Source organism: Syngnathoides biaculeatus, chromosome 10 (assembly GCF_019802595.1).
Source record: "Syngnathoides biaculeatus isolate LvHL_M chromosome 10, ASM1980259v1, whole genome shotgun sequence".
NCBI lineage: Eukaryota > Metazoa > Chordata > Actinopteri > Syngnathiformes > Syngnathidae > Syngnathoides > Syngnathoides biaculeatus.
The window spans coordinates 8,104,650-8,123,987 of NC_084649.1; the positions used below are offsets into that span (position 1 = coordinate 8,104,650).

At 40.4% G+C, this 19,338-nt stretch overlaps 1 protein-coding gene across 9 annotated transcripts in view; it reads right to left on the minus strand.

Moving 5' to 3' along the window:
* slc2a9l2 (solute carrier family 2 member 9, like 2) overlaps window positions 1-19,338 on the minus strand; it is a 112,377-nt gene that overhangs the window by 90,984 nt on the left and 2,055 nt on the right. For 7 of the 9 annotated variants that reach the window (XM_061832686.1, XM_061832683.1, XM_061832684.1 and 4 more), the window contains exons 2-5: window positions 7,885-7,966; window positions 6,300-6,401; window positions 2,547-2,707; window positions 126-250 (exon numbers count right to left, since the gene is read on the minus strand). In XM_061832686.1, the coding sequence (XP_061688670.1) occupies window positions 126-250; window positions 2,547-2,707; window positions 6,300-6,401; window positions 7,885-7,947 (451 nt within the window). In that variant the 5' untranslated portion in view covers window positions 7,948-7,966. The remainder of the gene's footprint in view (window positions 1-125; window positions 251-2,546; window positions 2,708-6,299; window positions 6,402-7,884; window positions 7,967-19,338) is intronic. The other 2 variants (XM_061832688.1, XM_061832689.1) reach the window with 1 other exon arrangement.

Sequence of the window (19,338 nt, forward strand, 5' to 3'; positions counted from 1 at the left end):
TGATTACATGTTGACTGAAGGTGGCACAATAAAATAGACAAAAAAATAAAGACACTCCCACCACCGGCAACCCAGTGACACAAAATTTCATCTGTCTGGGATGCGCCATAAAACACTGCACTTACCAGAGTCCACTCCCATTATAAAGCGGCCAATAATGAGCATCTCAAAGGACTGTGCCCTCTCGCCAAAGGTGAGCAGCAATGCAGCTATCACAGCAAAGATGTTATTCAGCAACAAGGTTCCCTTTCTGGTTGAAAAAAAGATACTGTTTAGGGGAAAAGGGATCTTTAAACGTGAAATATTGTAGATGCAGAATATATGCAAAAGAGTGAAAAAAAACCAAAACTATTTAAGCTCCACTATAAGAATGCCAAGTATCAATGGGATGATTTAGTGAGGCATATCAAGACAAGTTTTGAAATTAAAACTGCAAGAGGCATTGGAGGTATAGAAAGAAAAATAGTCCTCATTGATCAACAATATTATGGTTAACTTTGTTTTGAAGAAAATTCTACCAAGTCTGTATGAGTCAAAAAGTAATAAAAGCCACTGAAGAATGGTTGGATGCCAATCCTTTCTATAAAGCACAGACAGCGCCCCCTAGTGGCGTTAATATTTTCTTTCAAGCTCTACAACAGTACTGCATTTCTTTTGTCAGATAGTTGAGTTTTTCTACTAAATTTAATTGGAATTAAATACAAATCTGAACTGACCCAAAAGAGGTTTTCCATTACATCTCTTCAGTAAATATTTTGATCTTTGCTTTAAAATCTCCATCGTGACAAATTATTCTGTCTTGAATAATTCAGGAATACATGAAATGGAATCAGCATTCGGGATTTTTTTTTTTTTTTTTTTTTTAAATAATCGGTCGGCATTTGATTTACATGGTTTTCATCTGCTATTTCACATTCAACTTCATTCTCTGACATATGAAATTTAGCCTTTTTAAGGACTGTTTTTGGGGAGGAAAGAAGCTGATTCACTGGTTTATAAAGAGGGAAAAAAATTAATAGTACATTTCAAATTCCAACCACAGTCAGTATGGATCACAGGTTTTAAGATGAGATATCCAAGGGGAACAGTAAGGCATCTTAAGTTTCTGAAATGACTGAATAAAAACTTCAGAAGATGTCTTCCCCTCCTTGCTGAGTGACATCATTGTTGCCTATGGAGTATGAAAGTCTTTTGAACATATTATGCATAAGCAAGACATAATATATATTTCATCATGCCAAAGCAACGAGGATGTTTTCTCTGAGGAGGAGGTTGTCTTTGATAGGAGATAGGATATATTGTATAGTACAAGGTGGCATTGCAACACCACAACAGATGAACCTGACCGGAAACTGAAAAACGCCACTATCTATATGAGAACCCTCCTCCTCCTAATAACATTAATTACTGTTAACACTTCTCAGGACAGGTAATTTATTTACAGAGAACTGTAGTGCTGTTGGTGAATCACACAGTGCACCCACATTCTCGCTTCCTGTTCCCTGTAATGATGCTGTTTTTTATCTTCAATATTTACAAAAGTAAACATTTGTGATTTCAAGAGACTTAAAGAAAAGGTAAGTAATCAAGTACAGAGGGAGTTGAAGGAAAATATTAAGATGAGAACCAGGAAATAGAAGGAAAAAGTATAGTGATTTGAGGATTGCACACAGTGTATAGCACGGGTGTCAAACTCATTTTTGTCGCGGGCCGCAATGTAGTTACGGTTTCCCAAAACCATAAAAATCTTTCGTCACCTCATCATGTTATTTCATGAAATTATCCAAGCCCCTTATCATCACAAGGGTCGCGGGAAAGCTGGAGCCTATCCCAGCTGGCTTCGGGTGAAAGGCAGACTACACCCTGAACTGGTCGCCAGTCAGTTGCAGGGGAGATATCAACACCATCACCGAGCGGGAATTGATCCCACGCTGCCTGCACCAAAGGTAGGCGTGTGTACCACTACACCAGTGACCTCACCTCATCATATTACACACGATATGTATGAACTAGGCTAACTGGGTGTTTCAACCAATGATCATGTTTGGTATCACAAAAATGCTTATCGCAACGTTATCATCTATTATATGACAAATTGAAATTTTGTTACTGATTTTCATAACAATCATGGAAGTTGACAGATGATTTGCCTTTGCAGGCTGGATCTCGCCTACATTAAAATGTATTAGTGACGTGTCTTCTTGCAAGAACAAAATTGACAAAGCTGCACTTTTCCTCTTCTTTAGAAAAAAATGTTGTACCCAATGAATACGTACATCTTGTAGCCAATGCATTCATCAATCAGAGATATGCCTATACCATTTACTCCATCTCTTCACCACCAAGACATTTTGAACAATTATTTTACAGTCCTTTCACTGTTGTTTTTGGTCTTTGCATTGTTTATCTATTTAATCATGTCTGCGAAATCAGCCAAATGAGTTCCTGCGCTGGCCGCTAGTAATGATAGAGCGGAGAATTGGCGGCTGTTCAGCAACAAAACACAGATGAAAAAGTGTAGCATCAGCATACTGGAATCATCTCACCTTCCAAGTATTTTTAGGAGCCAGGAGACAGCAAGCGCTCCAAAAAGGCCCCCAATGGCAAATATGGAGACTGTGATGGACCAGAGGAGAGTAATCGTCTCTGCTCTGACAGGCTCGTTGTATCTCTCCATCAATGTCCGATTGTAAAAAGCTTTAATGTACTGCAACAGAATGACACATGGGGGGGGGCAACTATTACAAAAGTGTTTCCTAATCTGTCACTATACATTGTTGCCATAGATCGTTCAACAGAGATATGCTGTCATAAATAAATCATTTTCGGACCCATTAACCGAAATGGATGATGTGCCATGGCATACTGGCTGCAAATCCCAGCTTCAGAATGCTTTCATGATGGGGATTTTTATTCCATGATCCTATTTTCTATTACATTTTATCAAACTGTCAAAAAATAATTTCCGACTTGTTGTAGAAGGAAGTGAACTCTGTCAGACTCAGTTCATTTGATGTTGACTAAAACAAAGTGAAAAAATAGTCTGTCGTATGTTGAGTCCGCATTTCATATACAGGTTAATAATTATTCACAAATCATTGTATGCGATTATGTTTTACAAAAATCCCAACTTTTTGGAAATGGGAATCTCGAGACTAACGTGCTGCTTTTAAAAGAGGACGGTGACAACACTGCCGAGTATCAAGTATGAAGGCCACCAAATAATTTAAATTTCATCATTTAAAAAAAAAAACAGATCCCTTTATATAAACTAAAGATTTTACCTTGAATTATTTTTATTGGCTATTGTTTGATGTGACTACATTGTGGGACTCTGTGGTGTGACCTCAGCTTGATCAAAATTGCACCAAGAAATTACATGACTACTTTGTACCAGTCACTTTTTACTCTGGGTGGCAAGAAGATTTTGAATAAATTTATATATGCAAGAAGCGCAAAGTTTTAGAATATTGATTTGATCCATTTCTCAAATCAATTTATGTGGAAAATTTACTTTTGAGATTTTCAGTGCTGTGCACAAACCTCGTTATTATGCAGGCTATTTTATTATTCCCAAAATATAATTCAGTCACTGATGGTGTAGTATTGGGGAAAAAAAACATACAGCAACGGAGAGAAAATGCAAACTCCACACAGGAAGGCAGTACCTACAACCTCCGAACTTTGTGGCAAACCATTGACTGTATATTGGTTAATATAACAGCAGATTACAGTTGTTGTTTTTTTCTAATATTTTAATATTGTTATTCATTATTTTATGTTTCCAAACATTTATGGAGCTAAGTCATACATTTTACATTTGTGAAAATGTCTTAGATTAATGTACAGTACATGATAGCTGCTATCAAGTTGAAGAGCAATTGTTATATCTGTCACTATACATCCCTCGAATAGATATATATACCTCTGTAGTTTATTTATAGATAAACACAATTTTAAGGTAATTTAAAAAAAATCTGATTCAGACTTCCCACAGTACAAATGTTTATCTCTCTGAGCACACCGATATTCCACAGCACACTGGTTGGGAATTGTTGGTTTATGCTGTTTAATGCAAACACAATGCCCTGTTTTGAGTATCAGCCCCCTTGTTCTTTCCTTGATGCAATTCAATACGTTTCTTCATCCTGCCAACAGCAATGGAGAACGGAAAAGTCAGAGACACTTCATATGCCTGCTTTCCCATGGGAGGAATGTACTTTTTATTTTAATTCCGTCATTATGCTATAATGATCCCTGAGTGGATTGTGTGAGGCCCTGAGCGGTTCAAGGGCACCTTGACAGTGCTCGCAAAGGACCTGGCTTCTCGAGGCCCTAATCCAAATTTACACGCAGTACAATATTTATCATTCATGAGGGGTCTTGGACCTGTGACTCTCTGGTCCTCAAGCCAATACCCAAAATAGCTAAGGGACTGATATTTAAGGAATTACTAACAGATCTGTTTGCTTCCAAGACTAAGACTATCCAGTGCCCTGCTATTTCTTTTGTACCCTAAACTCCCAAATAGTGTCCATCACCATCACTTTTCTTAAACAACTATTTTTATTTCAGTTTCAACTCCCACCGCCTCCTCTCACTGCATAACAGTCACTTTTGTCTTCAGAGTGTGATATAATCAAAGCAATTTCAGCTGGCGTGATTGAGATAACTGATATGCGCTTATTTCAGACGATCTGGAGATTCACACCCATGACAGGTTCACCCATGACTATTTTCCGAGAGAGGATGTGAAAAGAATGGCGACTTATAATCAAGTCCCAAAATTCAAGAATTATCTGAAGTGGTAACATGGAAAAGGTTATCCCCGTACTAGTCATGCTTTTTTTGTTTTCACCTCTTGATCTTGGGATCAACTTCCATTGTACTCTCCATCACTTGTTCCGTCCACCTGAGGTCCCTCAACCCTCTGCGTCTAAACCTTCCAGGCTGTACAATTTACAGTTCTTCTCACCGAGTAATACATGGTTCACCTTACAACAAGATCCGCCTTGACTGGATGTGGTTTGCACCATTCCAACATACAATACCTGTGCTTCTTCCCAAAAAAACACTTACAGTGAAAAGCCCCACACCCTGCCTATAATTTCACATTTTACTGTGGTAGATTAGACATAATACAAGGAAAATGATTACTGACAGTGGTCAGTGGAGGAATGTTTACTTGCTTTCAAACTAATGAGTGGAAGAGAAAATACATCCCAGCTAACTCTATGTAGAATTCATTCAATATTATTGTTTATTGTTGCTCCTGTTGGGATCAGCGCTCTGAGTTTCCTCTGCCGAGTGTGAGCGGTGCTCTTTTCCGCTTTGTCCCTTCCACTCCAGCACTCCTCACCTAACCCTAACACCTGTGGACCTGATTTTTATTAGCCCTCATCACAGCCTGCAATGTTTCAGCACCAGAGTATTTTCGCACCTCCTCCCTGGTCCACCGCCGACTCTTTAATACCTGATTATTTGCACGTAACCCTCTTATTTTCGCCTCCTCCAACTTCATTGCCAAGCTCACTTACCTGCTCACGCCCCAGCCTCCTACATGTTGCCTTCTCCTACAGACCACCGTCACACCTTGGAATTCTAGACTTCACCCTACCCCTGATAAAACCCCTAAGAACTGCTTCCTCTGTCTCAGTCTGGCTTCGGGTCCAGTCTAAACCATTTGGTTTCATACTGTCGCAGTTGCTCTCCAATGTTGACCCATGTGTGTAGTTTAGCTACATTTGAGCCAGTGCACCATCTTTTATCAATAAATGTGTCACATGACATTATACTTAATAAAAAGATATCCAGTCTAGGCATTAAATTGAAATTGGGCACAGACCAGAAATGTAAATCCAACCTGCTGGTTTTTGAAATTCAACCAAACTCATTTGATTGTTTTATATCTATTGCCCAGCAGTGGTTTTCAAACAAATATTTACTCTATGACATACAGTAACTATCCCATTAGCATAAGTTAGGAATAGACTGACACAAATTTGGGTTATGCAGCTACTGAAAAACTTGAAAAAACAACAACAGCAAAGCAAAGTTGGCATTTAATCCTATAATTTTGTCACTAAAAGTTAAGACAATTCGCAATTTTGGTACACATTTTCAGATAATAATACAGGCACACTTGAGTTTGACTTTGCCGGGCCACCTGAAATTATATGGCAGGCTTGTTCCATCAGGTTGCATATAGTCATGTATACTGAGTTCCACTCTTAAGAAATGAGGGAGGAAAGTAAAAGGAGAATGATGATGCTTGGTCACTCGAGAGCACTTTAGCTTACCGGTGCCGGAGCATTGACGACAGAGAGGTTGTAGCCATAAAGGAAAGACGAGCCCAAGGCACCAAAGAAGGCCGCACACAGTAGGCAGGATGTGACCCGCTGCTATTGAGGAAGTACAGAAAAGTACATTCAGTCATACAAACTCAGGTTACAGGTCTTGTAATAGAAATTAAACTGTTGATTAAAAAAAGAAGGTCATGAAAAAAAATAACTTCCACAACGTGCCTTGTACTATATTTTGTTTTACAATGCAGTGTGCAGCCAGGTCAGCAAAGCAAAAAAGATTATGTTCTCAGTTACCTTACCTGGATAAATAAAGGTTCAATTTAAGAATAATAATAAGTGTCTGACGTCAAGAATCTGCCTCATTTTACATTTACTGCAACTACATATGGTAGATTAATTTGCTACTGTAAGAAGGCATGAGATACTGTAGAAACACAAACAGGACTAAAAATTAAAAACTCACAATAAGGTAAGCCACACAACATGCTGCTCCTTGCAAAAGCGAAAATGAAGCACACATGTGTGGGATTGTTTTTTTTACTCTGTTATTTATATGCTTCATAAATATTGTCTAAAACATTGGACATGTACCTATGACTGCAAGCAGGGTCTAATGAGTTTGCTCATTCGTTTGTAACAGTAGACTGAATACACATCTGATTATTCCCTGTTATGTTTGCTTTAATTAAATATGCAAAAATGGGGTCCGTGAAAGGGATGAATGTAAATATCCAATTTAATTTATATTATGATGAAGCACATTTGTAATGTAGAGCCGATATATGGGCTAGCAGAGTATAATGTATAATTCAGGCAAGGAATATAGTCAAAGAGCATTTGTACTACTGTATGATGATGTGCAAAAACACATTTTGATGAAGAAAGAATAGTTTTCCATGTGCCTTAAAATTTGTTTGCTCAGTTGTTCTTTGAAAGTACAGTGTATATATATATATATATATATATATATATATATATTATATATATATATATATTTCAGAAGCGATGTATCTTCACTGTTAAAACACACAGTAATAATTAGACCACAAAAAAATGTGAATTTGATTATAAATCAAAGCATCAAGTGGGAGTGGTGTAATGGGCAAACAGAATAGCACAAACCCAATTCCAGTGAAGTTGGGACATTGTGTTCTGTCTCTCACAAAGCAACCCAGAAGCGAAAGGACCACAGAATGAAGGCTTTACACTTCCTCAACTTAAATAGCTACAGCTACACATTGAATGCACTACAAAGACAAGACATTTAATGGTCAAACTGATAAACTTTGATTTTAGCAAATAATCATTCAATTGGAATTTGATGGCTGCAACACGTTCCAAAAAATGAGAGAAAGTTGATGAATGCTCATGAAACACCTTTGTATTTTCTTCTATTTTGAAAGCATGTGTCTATGTATCCAATTGACCTACTTTACTTTTCTTGCTGTCCTGCTTTGTCTGTACTAATATGCAACATCCAATTGAAGCCTTGGCACCCATTACTACCTAAACATGTATCGCGGAAATACGACTGATAAACATTTCTTAACATAGCTTGTTTGTGATTGCATACACTAACCTTTGCAGGGGTTTCATCAGAACCCCTTTGTTCAGTTGGGTCAGGTGTCTGTAGTTTATCCATTTTGGTGGTTCAGGAATCCCTTGGTGTGAAAGACATGGATATAATCTATATAAATGTCATACATTCAGTTTATGTAGAACACATGAGCAGCAAAGTCACATTTCACAACCGATATGAGGAAGTGGGAAAATCGTAAAGAAAATCTTTTTTAAAAGGAAATGACTTTGCCATCTTACAGGACCAGTCACAAGTTTGGGACTTACTCATGAGACAGAGGCAATAATGACAAAGTAGCTTTACAACTGGTAAAAGCTTTGCTATTAGCTGAGTAACCTTGGATAAATAACCACAAAAGAGTTTCAGACAGATTCTCAACAACACAACTTCCAATAAATATTATATTATCATAACATGCTATGATATAAGTCTTTATATTTATATTATGATATGTGTTGATATTTTGCGGTTTAGGCTCACACAAACACACACACAATTCTGTGAGACAATTCGAGGGTATGCACCACGTAACAAAAAAGCATTTAAAAAGTCCATCCATTCATTTTCTACAGCACTTGTCTCCATCTGGAGCCTGAGCTGAATATAGGCAGGAGATATGAGAAACTTCTTACCATTTTAACATTCTTTTTAATTTCTCATAAAGACTGCTACAAACCCAGATTTGCATCGAACCCAAAGAGATGTGTATATATCATTTAAATTTATGTAATTTGATAACATTACTTCTGCGATTGGTTGGTAACCTGTTGAGTGTGTGCCCTGCCTACTGCTCGAAGATGGCTAGGATAGGCTCCAGCAAACTCGTGACCCTTTTTGAGGATAATTAGTGGATGGATGCGTCTTATTTAACTCTCGTGTTACAGTTACGTTGCAGTGTTACCATGAAACCCTGAATGTGGGTTATGTGAAAAAGAATGATAAATTGGTCAATGCTACTCAATCCAAAATGATGCTGGGATCAGTGTTACATGGAGATTCATCACTTGGTTTAAACAGGAGTGTGTCCGTCTCATTGTTCCCTAAATTTTTCCTACTTCTTGTGCAAGTCAAAAGAGTTCCCTCTTGACTTGTGACTCATCTGCACAAAAAAATTATAAAAACACTTGTTTGATACTATTGTTCAAACTAGTGATCCAGGGTTTAGAACGTATTTTAGAAACTGAGTAAAATGAGTGGTAGAATATGTATATGCTATATACAGGGATGAGAATGACCAATTTGGAAAAACACTGAAAATGTCTGTCGACGGTGGGGGGGGGGTCTGTGGTTGAGCTTCCTCCTGGATATTTTTTGTTCCCATCAGAACACAGAGTGCACAGCACTTTGCTGGGAATGTCCACTTTTTGTATGTGTTTGGTTAGACATGTTGATACCATTTTCGGTCCTATCTGCACGGTTACACTTTTTTCAAGCCATGCCCGTCTGAAACAGTTTTTGATTCCAGCATCCTTGTCAATTGCCCTCGCTCGATCTTCATCCTTTTTTTTCTAACACTTTCGCCATCGTAAAACTTTGAACACACTGTCGCGCTAAGTCCCACACACCATTACTTGTCTAACTAACAAGTTACACCGCGATTTCTGAGAACCGAGAACACATGTACATGGCAATGGTGAAACTCGATTACCCACGAACACGATTGGATAGTTATACTGTATAACTCTGTTGTCCAATCGAGTAATCTGCCGCAAAGAAGTTTTAATGTTTATGTCGCAAAATGCAAATATTTACACTACCGAGCAAGTTAGAACGGCATATGATAGTCGTGCTTGTGCTAGCACTAAGCTGAACTTCCAGCTCGGAGCCCAACACCGAGAGGCAGGCGCACGATATCCTAACCCCCCACCCCCCTGAAATTTTCTCAACGGATTTGCGCTTATCTCGAGAATGGTCATTTTCGTCTGAAAAAGTCGGAAATCCGCCGATTGGCGTAAAATTCTCATCCCTGTGTATAGTTTTACAGTTTAGTGCCCCTCCATCGTGGTGAAGGGGTTTGTGTATCCCATTGATCCTCGGAGCTAATTTGTCTGTAGTGTCACGCACCTGCAGTGTCACCAACGATAAAAAGGTCCACGGTGAGGCTTCATAAACCTCTAATGATAAGTAAAACTAATGGATTGAGGTTTCCTTTGCCCAGGCGCATATTATCGGGGCCCCTACTAGAGCCAAGCCTGGAGATGGCGCCAGCTGGCCGGGGATGCACCCACTTCCCATGGGCTCTCCACCAGTGGGTGGGGCCATAGGGGTCAGATGCAATGTGAGCTGGGCAGTGGCCGAAGGCAGGACCTTGGACGATCCGATTCCTAGCAACAGAAGCTGGCTCTAGGGACATAGAAGGTCATCTCTCTGGCAGGGAAGGACCCCGAGCTGGCGTGTGAGGTCGAGAAGTTCCAAATAGATATAGTTAGGCTTCCCTCCACACTCGGCTTGAGCTCTGGTATGAGTTCTATGCGCAGCCTTGGTATAAAGGAGGTCTGGTTTGGTGGCCTCAGTATTGCATCTCTACCTTTTGCAGATGTGGCCTTGATCTCAATCTCTTACTGGATAGGTTCTCAGCCAAGTGTGAAGCAGCGCGGATGAGAATCAGTATCTCGAAATCTGAGACCATGATCCTCAGACGGTAAAGGGTGGTTGCTCTTTCCAGGTCAGGGATGAGATCCTGACCCAAGTAGAGGAGTTCAAGTATCTTGGGGTCTTGTTCACGAGTGAGGGAAGAATGCAGTAGGAGATCGACAGGCTGATCAGTGCAGCATCTTCAGTGATGCGGAATTTGCATCGGCCTATTGTGGTAAAGAAGGAGCTAAGTGGAAAGGCAAAGCTCTCAATTTACCGAGGCCTCAGAGTCAAGCCGCTCCTCCTCTGCATTGAGAGGAGCCAGATGAGGGGGCTAGGGCATCTGATTCGGATGGCTCTCTTTTGAGGTCTTCCGGGCACGTCCCACCAGAAGGAGACCCCAGGGATCCCATGATATGCTGGAGAGACTACTTCTCTCAGATGGCCTACGATTGCCTCAAGATTCCCCCCCCCCCCCCCAAAAAAAAAAAAAAGAGGTGGATAAAATGGTTGGGGAAAGGGAAGTCCGGGCATCCCTGAAAAAGCTACTGCCCCTGCGACCCGATATCAAAAATGCAGGAGATGAATGAATGAATGAATACAGTGTACTGAACAAGCTAAGTTAAATCAATGGGTGGGCATTGTTTTTTTTTTTTTTTAATCTGTTTCTAAGTAAAATCTGGACTGTTTTAACAGTGAAAACTAAATCATTGTTGATGATGGAAAGCCGCAGATTTTTTTTTTTAAGATTTGTATAATGAGACCATGACCTGTCGTTTGTTTTTTTAAAGATAATCTCTTCAATCAAAGCGCTATAATTTGCTCAATCTTTCACAATTTATGCAGAGTAGGGGTTCCCAATAATTTCCTTTTTATGTAGTTGATGAATTGATATTTTGTACTCCACTTTCAAACAGTTGCATTCAAACAATCTGATTTGGCAACGCACACTGTTCCCTATTTTTGTGAGTAAGGTTCAAGTTGACTAAATCTGAATGCTGTCCAAACCTGCTGAAGTCCACTGGAATGCCCTCCAGACAGCCCATTACTACATTTTTTTTCTTTGCATATATTTATTTTTGGTTTTGTCATAGTTTGACCATGCATCTTATTTACTTAATTTGTTTTTACCAATTCCCTCTAGATAAGAACTCAAAACCTCAGTGATGTATATCAGTAGATTCAGTGCAGTTTGTAGATAAAGTATATGATCCAGCAAACTGCTGACAGTGGACTTGAGTATCTATTACATATTTGAGTGGTTGCCAAGGAAATAAGGTTGGAGTATTTGTAGAAATAGTAGTAATTATAGTTAATTTTTTTTTACCACTACCCACTAGCATAACTGTCATGTTCAAATATGGTATTAAAAACAAACAACACTAAAGACAAAGGACACTTGGACAAACAAAAAAGAACTGAAAGATAAAGTGTTGCAGGAAGATGCCTCTCTAAAAGGAATAGAATCCTATTTAATGTCATAATTAGTTACAACTTTACTATGACAATCAAAACAAGTGGTGACCTGCCTGTATCGTTTTTCATTCTGTCCTATGGGAATACTCACCCACATGTATATCCAGTGCTTGTAGAAAGTCTACTGACTTAACTCAACAGCTGTAGGTAAGTCTCTCCCAACATCCCACCAATTATTAACTTTCACGAGTGTGTCTGTGGGTTAGTCAGGTTATCTCTTAGAAGTATGGAAACATCCAATGAGCTGAATTGTATGTACAACTGCTTTGCCGCTCACATTGGGTCAAATCTCTTTCAGCATTATAGGCAATTATATTTATCATAACCAGCAGCACCATCAGGCATTGAAACAAAAATGAGTCCAAATGTATTTATCTCCATAGAGGAAAGACACGTCATTTGTTCTTATATGCTTCACATCCAAATCTGAGTTTAAAGAGTGATAAGTTATCGTACTACATATGTTGACTGCACATGATACAGCTGGAAAGAGATCTTCAAAGAGATATCAGTAAATGCTGTCCATCTGGGGACCAGATGGGGGGGAAATGTAAGAGGCTAAAACTGTTTTTGTCTGCTGTGTCAAAAAAAAAAAAAAAAAAAAAAAGTGGAAATGAACATTTCACTGGCCATTGAATTTTGTTTTTGAATCCCATAATTCATATTGTTCTCTCTCAAAGCATAAACATTACCTTTTTGATGAGGGATTACTTCAAAAAATGTAAGTGTATTAATAATTTTCTTCTGCTTCTTTTTTCTTTCATTTACTTGTGCTACTTCTCCTCATATGATAAACCAGTGGAAGGTTACGTCCAGCTCACCCATGCTCCAGTTTTGTAATTCTTGTCTTCGAAATGGAACATATGACTTTTTGACAAAATTGACAAAAAGTCCACATGAAAAAAAAAAGTTATCCCAATCAGTTGACCAATTGACCTGCACGTAGGATGTTGATGAGAATTCACAGAAACAAAAAAAACTGCGCTCCAGTTAGGGCAATGCAAGTAGCAATTCAAGCTCAAGTGTGGATGTTTCTGCTACTGGTGCAGCCAGTATGCACACATAACAGCTGTCTTCATGACAAAAAAAGCTCTCCCCTGGGGCAGTTTTGTCTCATCAATGACTTCTTTCTCCTCCCGCTGCATTTTACAGTGCCCGTAGCTACAGAATGTACCGTAACATAGATGGAACAACAGAAGAGCCATGTGTAAAATGCAAGAAAGGCAATTCAACATAACCATAAAAATGTAGCAAATCCATTTAAAGGAGTTTCATAATATGTGATAGCAAATTTCAACAATAATACGAGCTCTGCTTTGTAAACTGGTACTGTACATGATCAAATAATAAAACTGAACCTTTTAGGGCAAGAACCCCTAAGACAAGCCGTGGTTTTCACCCAGACTTAGGCAACCCCGCCAAGCTAAAGAGGTTGGATACCACAGTGGTGATAGGGCCCTCTGCAATCGCACTAGAAATCATCTGACTAAAGAAATTAACATTGCAATTAGAGACTATGCAATAAAACTGAAAAAACATCACGCCGGTAATGACTCCAAATCAGTTTGGCAAGGTCTATCAATCGCTCACTACCAACAAGCAACATTCACCCCCAGTAGAAAACAAGTGCAAATCACCTAAAAAGTTTTTTACTACAGATTTGAATGAGACACTTCCACACTACGCACCCACCAAGCCACACCACAAGACTCACCACCTTCCACTCCAACATTTAGCATCCATGAAGGGGGCGTTAGACAGATCTTCAAACAATTAAAAAAAAAAAAAAAAAAAAAATCAACAAAGCACTGGGCCCAGGCCTTGTGTCCCCATCCTGCCTCAATGTCTGCGCAGACCAACTTGCTCCTGTCTTTACAAAAATCTTCAATAGGTCTCTAAAACTGTGTGAAGTACCAGCCTGCTTCAAACGCTCCATTATACCAGTCCCCAAAAACGCAGCAGTCTCAGCTTTTAATGACTACAGGCCTGTTGCCTTGAGATCTGTGGTCATGAAGTCCTTTCAACGCATTGTGCTGGACCACCTCAAGAGCGTTACAGGTCCCCAACTGGACCCACTGCAGTTTGCCTATCGAGCTAACAGGTCTGCAGATGATGCCGTCAACATGGGTCTGCACTTCATCCTTGAACATCTTGACAGCGAGGGTACGTATGCAAGGATCCTGTTCGTGGGCTTCACCTATGCGTTCAACACCATCATCCCGGAACTCGTCTCCTCCAAACCTCTCCAGCTCGGCATCTTGCCTGCCATCTCTCAATGTATCTACAACTTCCTGACAGGCAGGACACAGCAGGTGAGGCTGGGGGACACAACCTTATCCACGCGCACTATCAGCACCGGGGCACCACAAGGTTGTGTCCTCTCCTCTCTGCTCTTCTTGCTCTACACGAACGACTGTCAAACTCCTGAAGTTTGCAGATGACACCACGGTCATCGGCTTTATCAAAGATGGCGACGAGTCTGCGTATCGATAGGAAGTGGCGAGACTGGAGCTTTGGTGTGGTCAACACAACCTGGCGTTGAACACTCTAAAGACTGTAGAGATGATTGTGGACTTCAGGAGGCATCCTTCACCACAGCTGCCCCTGACGCTTTCCAACTGTCTTGTGTCAACCGTTGAGACCTTCAAGTTCTTGGGAATTACAGTCTCAGAGGACCTAAAGTGGGGGACGAACATCAACTCCATCCTCAAAAAAGCCCAGCAAAGGATGTGCAGTGAAGAAAATAAGTATTTGAACACAAAATCGTGGAGGGGTCTGAAATTTTCAACATAGGTGAATGTCCACTGTGAGAGAGATAATCCAAGAAGAAAATCCAGAAATTACAAAATATGATTTTTTTTAACCATTTATTTGTGTGATACAGCTGTAAAATAAGTATTTGAACACCTGACAAAACGAATGTTAATATCTGGTACAGTAGTCTTTGTTTGCAATTACAGAGGTCAAATGTTTCCTGTAGTTGTTCACCAGGTTTGCATACACTCCAGGAGGGATTTGGGCCCACTCCTTCACACATCTTTTCTCGATCAGACACGTTTCTGGGCTGTCGCTGACAAACACGGAGTTTCAGCTCCATCCAAAGATTTTCTATTAGATTTAGGTCTGGAGACTGGCTAGAGCACACATGAACTTTGATATGCATCTTATGGAGCCAATCCTTGGTTTTCCTGGCTGCGTGCTTCGGGTCATTGTCATGTTGAAAGACTCAGCCACGACCCATCTTCAATGCTCTGACTGAGGGAAAAAGCTTGTTCCCCAAAATCTCACAATTGGAGAGAAGTTGCAATATAGCAGGGTGTTCAAATAATTATTTTCTTCACTGAGAAAGCACGGCCTGTCACAATAGCTGCTGAGACAGTTTTACACAGCGGTTATCTAATCAGTACTGTGTACCTCCATCACAATCTGGTTTGGGGCCCCCACAAAAAAAGACAAACTCAGATTGCAATGGACAATCAAAACCACTGATCGGATTGTCGGCACCATGCTACCCAATATCGAAGACTTGCACGCAACGCGAACTAGGTCCAGAGCAGGCAGGATCCTTTTTGACCCTTCACATCCTAGCCACCAGCTCTTCCAGCTCCTTCTGTCAGGAAAGCGCTACAGATCAATGAAAGTCAAAAGTAGCAGGCATTCGAACAGTTTTTTCCCTGTGGCAACTAAGTCATTGAATTCTTGATCAGCGAACCCATTTTTCTGCCTTTTGCCATGTTAGAACACTCACGCACATCCTGCTGGTCCAATCAGTATTAGTATTAATAATATATATATATATATATATATATATATATATATTATTTATTTATTTATTTATTCATTTTTATATTTTGTGGTTCAGACGATTCGTCACTTTAAACTGCTCTCTTTGCACAATTGACACTGCGAACACACTTATCTACCTTGCACGTCTTATAATGAATAGTTCCTATAAACAGAAATGTCTCTTGTTCTTTGTTCTTGTTGCTATGTTGTTCCTTGTTCTTTATTCTAAATGTCATACCAGGGCAGCACCGACTGCCGGAGAAAAATTTCTTGTGATTTGGCCATTAAAGCTGATTCAGATTCAGATTCTGACATACTTTCTCCAGCTTGAAGCCGAAGTAACTGTTTTCCCTTTGTGAGCAGTAGCAGTGGCGGGTGTGGGATGTGGACGTGTCCTATTCAAATTAAACATTCATCCATTGCCCAAGCCCCTTATCTTCACAAGGGTGACGGTAGAGCCGGAGCCTATCCCAGCTAGTTTCGGGCAAAAGGCCGACTACACCCTGAACTGGTCGCCAGTCAGTCGCAGGGCAGATATTAACACCATCACTAAGCGGGAATCGATCCCACCCTGCCTGCACCAAAGTCAGGCGTGTGTACCACAACACCATCAGTGGCTACTTCAAATTAAATGTTTTTTTTTTTTTTTCAAAGAAAGCATTGTAAGTGTGTTTAATATATTCTGCAGAAGAAAGTATTTTCTAAAGGGTCCAAAAATATTTGCATCGTTGGAATACACATACTGTGCAGACCAACTTGCTCCAGTCTTCATAAAAATCTTCAGGAGATCTCTGGAACAATGCAAAGTACCATCCTGCTTCAAACGCTCCGCCATCATCCCGGTTCCTAAGAAACCTGTAATCTCGGGTCTGAATACAGACAGACCTGTTGCCTTGACATCTGTGGTCAAGAGGTCATTGGAACGTGTTTTGCTGGACCACCTCATGAACGAGACAGGTTCCCGACTGGACTAACTGCAGTTTGCCAATTGAGCAAACAGGTCTAGGATGATGCAGTGAAGATGGGACTACACTTCATACTACAACACCTTGACAGCGTGGGAACCAACGGGAGGATCCTGTTTGTGAACTTCAGCTCTGCACTCAACACCATCAATCCCAAACTCCCCCATTCCAAGCTTCACCACCTTAGCGTCTCGCCTGCCATCTGCCTATGGACTTACATCTTTCTGTAGGGCAGGACACAGCAGGTGAGGCTGGGGGACATCACCTCTTGCACATGCACCATCAGCACAGGTGAACCCCAAGGTTGTCTCCTCTCCCCGCTACTCTTCTCTCTCTATAGAAATGACTGCACATCAACATACCTTGCTATCAAACTCCTGAAGTTCGCAGATGACACCACAGTCATTAGACTCAGCAAAGACAGTGACGGGTCCGTGTATCAGCATGAAGTGGAGAGGCTGGTGGTTTGGTGTGGCCAACGCAACCTGGAGCTGAATGCACTAAAGACTGTAGAGATAATCGCGGACTTCAGGAGACATTCTTTGGCACAGCTGCCCCTCACGTGGTCCAAATGTATTGTGTTTTGAGATCCTTAACGTTTGTGGGAATTGGAGTCTCTGAGAAGAGGGTGGGAGACGAACATCAACATTATCCTCTTTCCTGTCTTTCCTGGTCACCAGCTCTTCCAGCCCCTTCTCTCAGGTAGGCTCAACCGAACAATGCAAACCAAAGCTGGAAGCCATACCTACAGCTTCTTCTCTCTTCCAATTAACTTTTTAAACTACTAACCTACAATTTATCTGCAATAGGCTGCCAATTGTTTTGTCTTGAGTTTGTTGTAACATTCCTACCAGGCCAGTTAGAGTCCGTTGTGAAAGTATTGGACCCCCCTTGAACTTTTCAACCCTTTGCCACATTTCAGGCTTCAAACATAAAGATATGAAATTATCAAAAATCAACAAGTGTGACACAATTGTGAAGTGGAACAAAATGTATTGGATATTTTACATTTTTTTAACAAATAAAATCCTGAAAAGTGGGGCGTGCAATATTATTTGGCCGCCTTGAATTAATACTTTCTAGCACCACCTTTTGCCGCAATTACAGCTGCAAGTCACTTGGGGTATGTCTCTATCAGTTTTGCACATCAAGAGACTGACATTTTTGTCCATTCTTCCTTGCAAAACAGCTCGAGCTCAGTGAGATTGGATGGAGAGCTTTTGTGAACAGCAGTCTTCAGCTCTGTCCACAGATTCTCAATTGGATTCAGGTCTGGACTTTGACTTGGACATCCTAACAACTGGATAAATTTTTTTGTGAACCATTCCATTGTAGATTTGGCTTTATGTTTTGGATCATTGTCCTGTTGGAAGATAAATCTCCGTCCCAGTCTCAGGTCTTTTGCAGACTCCAGAATCAGAATCAGAATAGATTAGTAGAATAGTAGAACACACAAGGATTTTTTCTCCAGCAGTCGGTGATGCCCTGGTACAAAATACAGAACAGCCATTCATCCGACAGGTTTTCTTCCAGAGTAGTCTTGTATTTGGCTCCATTTATCTTTCCATCAATTTTAACCATCTTCCCTGTCCCAACTGAAGAAAAGGAGGCCCAAACCATGAGGCTTCCACCACCATGTATGACAGTGGGGATGGTGTGTTCAGGGTGATAATCTGTGTTGCTTTTACACCAAACATATCGTTTTGCATTGTGGCCAAAAATTTGGATTTTGGTTTCATCTGAGCAGAGCACCTTCTTCCACATGTTTGGTGTGTTTCCCAGGTGGCTTGTGGCAAACTTTAAACGTGACTTTTTATGGATGTCTTTGAAAAATGGCTTTCTTCTTGCCACTCTTCCATAAAGGCAAGATTTGTTCAGTGTACGAGTGATTGTTGTCCTATGGGCAGACTCTCCCACCTCAGCTGTAGATCTCTGCAATTCATCCAACGTGATCATGGGCCTCCTGGCTGCATCTCTGATCAGTCTTCTCCTTGTTCGAGGTGAAAGTTTAGAGGGACGGGTGGGTCTTGGTAGATTTGCAGTGGTCTGATGCTCCTTCCATTTCAATATGATTGCTTGCACAGTGCTCCTTGAGATGTTTAAAGCTTGGGAAACCTTTTTGTATCCAAATCCGGCTTTAAACTTCTCCACAACAGTATCTCGGAGCTGCCTGGTGTGTTCCTTGGTCTTCGTGATGCTCTCTGCACTTTAAACAGAACCCAGAGGCTATCACAGAGCAGGTGCATTTAGACGGAGACTTGATTACACACAAGTGGATTCTATCTGTCATCATCAGTCAACATTGGATCATTCAGAGACTTCTGTAGTGAGTTTGCTGAACTGACAGGGGCCCCTTTAATGCAAGGGGGCCGAATAATATTGCACGCCCCACTTTTCAGTTTTTTATTTGTTAAAAAATTATAAAATATCCAATAAATTTCATTCCACTTCACAATTGTGGCCCACTTTTGTTGATTCTTGCCAAAAAAAATTATATCTTTTTGTTTAAAGCCTGAAATGTGGCGAAAGGTTGAAAAGTTTAAGGGTGCAGAATACTTTCACAAGGCACTGTAGTTTTATTTCAATTGTACATTACTCGTGCACTCACTGTTGTAGTTTAACCAATATGGTCAATTTGCAGATCTGTTGTTGA